The sequence below is a fragment of the Octopus bimaculoides genome, chromosome 20 (genome assembly GCF_001194135.2).
Source record: "Octopus bimaculoides isolate UCB-OBI-ISO-001 chromosome 20, ASM119413v2, whole genome shotgun sequence".
Classification (NCBI taxonomy): domain Eukaryota; kingdom Metazoa; phylum Mollusca; class Cephalopoda; order Octopoda; family Octopodidae; genus Octopus; species Octopus bimaculoides.
Genome location: NC_069000.1, coordinates 29,238,248 through 29,244,381, shown reverse-complemented (window position 1 = coordinate 29,244,381; position 6,134 = coordinate 29,238,248). Strand labels below are relative to the sequence as shown.

The 6,134-nt window shown below is 35.3% G+C and overlaps 1 protein-coding gene across 1 annotated transcript in view; it reads left to right on the top strand.

Annotated features, from left to right (window-relative positions):
* LOC106878426 (NF-kappa-B essential modulator) overlaps positions 1 to 6,134 on the top strand; it is a 62,984-nt gene that overhangs the window by 16,042 nt on the left and 40,808 nt on the right. Inside the window, exon 2 of the mRNA XM_014927634.2 lies at positions 1,835 to 1,960. Coding sequence (XP_014783120.1) covers positions 1,840 to 1,960 — 121 coding nt within the window. The 5' untranslated portion in view covers positions 1,835 to 1,839. The remainder of the gene's footprint in view (positions 1 to 1,834; positions 1,961 to 6,134) is intronic.

Genomic DNA, 6,134 nt, shown 5'->3' with positions numbered 1-6,134 from the left:
ACACACACACACACACACACACACACACACACACACATACATACATACACAAACACAATGAGTTTCTTTCATTTTATGTCTACCAAAACCACTCGCAAGGTTTTGGTCAACTGGAGGCTATAGTAGAAGACACTTGCCCAAAGTGCCATGCAGTAGGATTGAACCTGGAACCATGTGGTTGGGAAGCAGAATTCTTACCACACAGCCATGTCTGTGCCTATATATATGTATATGAGAAATTTGAAAAGACAACACGAAATTGGTTATTTCTCCAAATACAATGTTTATATACCAAAAAAATTTTATAACATTTTTCTGACATAATTTAAATATATACTTTAACCATGTAACACAAGCCTTCTGTAGTTTTTTTCACTCTTATTATCTTTTATATATATATATATATGTGTGTGTGTGTGTGTGTATGTATGTATGTATATGCATGCATGCACATCTATGTGTATATATATATACAAATAGGCTTCCTGCATTTCTGTCTATGAAATTACTTCACATGATATCAGTTGATCTGGCTCTATAGTAGCAGTGTGTTGCATCACATTTACTTGTGGTGCCACACTGTACGGCTGAACATGAAATCACATGGTTACAAAACGAGCTTCTTCACCACACAGTCTTGCCTGGTCATAGATTCTTTTGATCATATATGTGCTCAATCAGTGTTTAACTGGGGCAGCATACAATATATAAAGTTCCAGATATTTTACTACCCACCTGCTGGGTGGTTAGTGTTAGGAATGGCATCCAGCCATAAACACTGTGTCAAAACAGGCACAGAAGTTTGGTACAGGCTTCTGCTTGGCCAGCTCCTGTCAAACTGTCCAAGGAGGACATTAAATGATGATGATGATGATCTCCTTCATAATGTGAAACTGAGCTAAAGCAGAAGCTCTTTTGATCTATGGCTTAAGAGACATAAAAACGTTTTGTATATTCCCTTTAATCTATATACAACAACAAAAAGTCTTCTTCAGTACTCTCTTTCATTTATGTAAGAAATTTTGTCCACTCAACATTGACTAATCTGGCTAATTTTTCTGTGGTCAAAAGAGCAGATTCACCAATATTGCATCTGATTAGATCAATTGCTGATACACTATGACAAACTTTTGGTTAGCAAACAATAAAACTTAGTATTAAATGGAGTAAAATTTTCACTTTTGCAATGGCCTCAGTTAACCGAATCAGTGCTTTATAATAATGGTTTCAAATTTTGGCACAAGGCCAGCAAGTTCGAATGAAGCAGTGAGTCGATTACATAGACTCCAGTGCTCAACGGGTACTTATCTTATCGACCCTAAGAAGATGAAAGGCAAAGTTGACTTCAGCTTTTGAACTCAGAACAGAAAACAGACGACATGCTGCTAAGCATTTTGCCCAACATGCTAATGATTCTGCCAGTTTGCTGTCTTCAGTGTTTTTTAATAATGCCAAAAAATAATTAAAAAAATGGAGATTCTTCCCTTGATAAGAACTGAAAGTTTCTCATGTCATGAAACTTGAAATGATGTTTTGTAAAGGAATGGAGTAGTGAATTAACAGCATCTCAAATATTGCTGTAATATAGTTTATATGAATAACTGATTCTAAGAAATTTACATAAAATGTTTATCTGATTAGGAAAGCAGGTAAACTGATTGGTACCACATTTACCTAGAAGCCATACTTACTCTCATTCTGAAAAAAATTCCCAACTAAAAATATTTTTGGCTTTTGTTATTGCAATATGTATAATGTCAGTAATATTATGTACAACATCAAATATTTGTCAATTTTATATGTGACTTTTATTTATTGCTTTTATTTTTTGTAGAACTAATGGAGTCCTCTTCATCATTAACTGACTTTGAAAGTTCTGAGATTTCTTTTGATGAGCTTTCATTGGACAAAGCTATTCTTGTCATCAAACAACAGCGTAATGACATAAATAATCTCAGAGGTAAGTATATAAAACTTATAATAATTTACTACCGTTATTATTATTATTATTATTATCATCATCATCATCATCATCATCATCATCATCAACAGATTTATCATTGTCATCATTATTATTACATGAAATTTTTTGTTTGCAATAGAAACATACCCATTACTTTCACCAGTTGGCATTTGACATAGTCCATGCTGAACTAAATCATCTTTTGTTTCTAAAAATTTTACTTGGTTCATTTTAGTTGGAATGATCTACCTTGTCCATTTAAAAATTTTAATTTTTGTTTTTTAGATTTTGAACACGTCTTTAGTTAAAAGTTTTTCAAGTCCCTATACTACACACATGAAGCATTGTCATATGCGTAGTTAGTATACAGAATACTTCTTTGAGGTTTTTTTCTTCATTATTGCTACATCTATATTGATAAAAGCGAAATTCTGTCTGTCCATCTGGGACTCCTGTATCTCAGTCTACATTTGCTCTGCACAGATGTATTATTTCATTTTGGAATCAGGATGATCGCAGGATTGAAAGTGTGCTCTTCATTTGGTTCTTGAACATCCAGCATTTGGGTTGCTATTTCTAGCAGGTAAAGCTTGGCTGATTCATGCCATCTTAGTTGGCATTTGTCAGATGATGTCAGAGATGAAGAAGGAAATAAATGACTTTCACTTCATTAATTTTATGTTGAGATAAGAACTTTGGGACAAATTGGCCAACAGTTGGAATTTGACTTGGGACTGGAACAATAGAACGATTGCATTACAGAATTAATTCTTATCTGTCCTTAACATCTGATTAAATACCACCGGGACATATAATCATTATAGATGTATTATAGTCACGTGATGTAACTCTCTTTAGTTTTGGGCCACTGGACCAATTTGCCCTCCACAGGAGCTAGCTTAACAACCTGCATGGAGTGCGACTTTTAAGCTAGTCTATGATAAAAAAAAAATGTTCCTGTTTTTAAGATATCATGTACCTAAAACTATGTATATTATCCAATATTATTGTGGCTTTTTTTTAAAGGCAGTAGGATGTGATTAAAGAGTAATTTGGCTGTTATTTCTATTTTGAGTGGTCATGTAAATGCTCTGATGTTGATTCACCTACAGTATAAACTGTAGATAAGTAAAGTTTTAGTTAATCTGCATTCTCAACAAGGAGACATTTACATTTTATATCATTTCTGTGAATTGAAACAATCAGTAAGATTATATTCTTCTTGATCAATTCGATTGTTATCTTTTATCTTTCATAGATCTTCTACATGATTGCTTTGTTAGTTTACCACTTTGACCATCAGTGATTAACATCTTTCTCACATACTCATAATCACACACCCATATCATCATTGTCATTAATTTAGCATCCACTTTCCATCCTTGCAGGAATCAAATGAATGCCCTCGCTGTTGCCAACCCTCACCCATATCCAAGCATGTTTTCACAGAATGTTGGAAATGAATGACACTGCTATTATGACAGTCAAACTCCTTTACAGTTATCACACAATGTCAAAACAAGGCAACACAAACATACTCACAACCACCCCTCCACACACACACACACACACACACACACACACACACACACACAGGTGCAGGTGTGGTTAAGGTGTGAAACCACATTGTTTCATGTTCAGCTTCCATTGTGTTGCAACTGGGGCAAGTATCTTCCACTATAGTCTTGGGTTGACCAAAGCCTTGTAAAGGGAAACTGAAACAAACCCATCGTATACATACATATGTGTGTGTGTGTATTTGTCCCTTTTTCTTGATGTAGTGTGATATTGTAAATTAGTGTAAAAGAGATGGTTGCTAGAGTAAGAACAGATTGGAGAAAGTTCAAGGAATTACTGCTATGGCTGACAACAAATATTTTTTCTCACAGAATGAAGGGCAGATTATATGATGTTTCTGTCAGAAATGCATTGCTGTGTCGTAGTGAGATATGGGCCTTGAATGCAGAGAGGTTGAAAAGACTGGAAAAAAAATGAAGCAAGCATGTGCTGTGGGATGTGCAGTATGTGTGCATGTATGACAAATTACAAGTATTTTGAGAAAAAAGCTAGGCATAAGAGGAATTAGATGTAGTGTGCAAGAAAGAAGACTGCACTGGCATGGGCATGTGTTGCATATGGATGAGAACAGCTACATAAAGTGCCAATAGCTTAATATAGATGGAACTTGTGAAAGAGGGAAACTCAGTAAAACATGAGATGAAGTAGTAAAGTCTAATCTCAGGGAGTTGAACTATTGGAGGTGATAACAAAAGTGCAAGTTGATTGGCAATATTTAATAGTTTTTAAGAAGACCTGCTCACCTCTGGTATAGCTGTGTTTGTGTGTGTGTGTATAAGTGGCAGTGAATTATTTCCTTTTTGGTTTTTGAATTGCGTCTTGCCACCTTCACTATTTTATATACATATATATATATATATATTTATATAAACATACTATAGAATATAAATAAATATATAAATATATAATAACTATAAATAAACTATAACTAAATATATATATATATATATATATATATACTAGCTGAGGTACCCGGTAATACCCGGGAGTGGAGATATTTCCAGTACCCATTCCAATGCCTAATTTCTCTCAGACGAAAAATGAAATCAAGACATAGGACAGATAATAGAAGGCATAAGCAAATTCATTCACGAAACAATAATACAAATAAATACGTGTGGAATTGAAAAATGACAATCGTTTGGTCAGATGAGTGGAAACATCAAGAAGGGAATTGTAAAGGAGTGCTGTGAAGTAGACATAAAAATATTTTGAGAAAACAGATTTTATACTTACAAAAATGGCTGGAGTGCAGAGGTGACAATGTGGTGGTCATAAGAGTCATTAGATGCTATGAGGAGAGAAAAGAAGCATACAAAAATGACAATTTTCATCATTTTTGGGCAAATTCTCTTGGAACCCGAGAGAAAATTTTTAGTGCACATGTACATAATTTGACGAATGTTTTTCATGGATATAGTTTCACTGATCGTGAGGATCAAATATCGATTGCAACAGTTAGACCCAGTTTAAGCACAGGTGTTAAGAAAATACATGTTACATGATTTAGCACACAATGCTGCAACATTTAGAATCAATAATTGTAAGTGCAGGTGTTAAGAAAATACATGTTACAGCAATCTGAGAATGCTGAAATAATTGATGAACATTTTAACTCCACAACAATTTAGGCCAAATTTTGTTAATCAATTAATTAAAAATCAGTTAATCAAAAGCCTCATGATAGCAAGGGAGAATGGGCACCAGCCAGCCAGCCCAAAGGTTGGGATGGGCTGCACCTGCCTGCCTCAGTTGCTATCGTATTGAGGTAAATCATGGCCATCCCTGTTAACGGGGACAAAACTCAGATTTAAAACACTGGATGATGATGATCTTATGCTTTGCTTGAGTAGCCTAGGTAAAAATTTATTTGTCTCAACCTATCCTTAGCGCATATTCCATCTGCGTATGAAATTTCGAAAAAATTGGTTGAAAACTTTATAAGTTATGGCAGAAAATAACATTCATATGAGAATTTACATTGAAATGTCCTATTGATTTTTAAAAAGTTGATGCTGATTAAAAACTATCAATTTGTTTTCAAATTCCAAGTGTGTAAGTGACCACATGGGCATAAGCCCTACATGTGTCAAGTTTCATTAAGATCGGTTGGATAGTCTCCAGGTGCAATAAACACTGAAAATGTGCAGAAAACAACTTCTGTCACATTCCAGGGAGAAAAACTGGACGTAGCTGATAGCTTCTGATATCTAGGTGACCAAGTTAGTAGTGGGGGAGGGTGTGCTGAAAGTGTAGCTGCTAGAATAAGAATAGACCTTTGCTCTCTGGGCAAAGTTCAGAGAGCTCTTACCTCTGCTGGCGACAAAGGGCCTCTCACTCAGAGTAAAAGGCAGACTGTATGATGCATGTGTATGAACAGCCATGCTATATGGCAGTGAAACATGGGCCGTGACTGCTGAGGAAATGCGTAAGCTTGCAAGGAATGAAGCCAGTATGCTCCGATGGATGAGTAATGTCAGTGTGCATACCTGGCAGGGTGTAAGTATCTTGAGAGAAAAGTTGAACCTAAGAAGCATCAGTTGTGGTGTGCAAGAGAGACGATTGCGCTGGTATGGTCATGTGGCAAGAATGG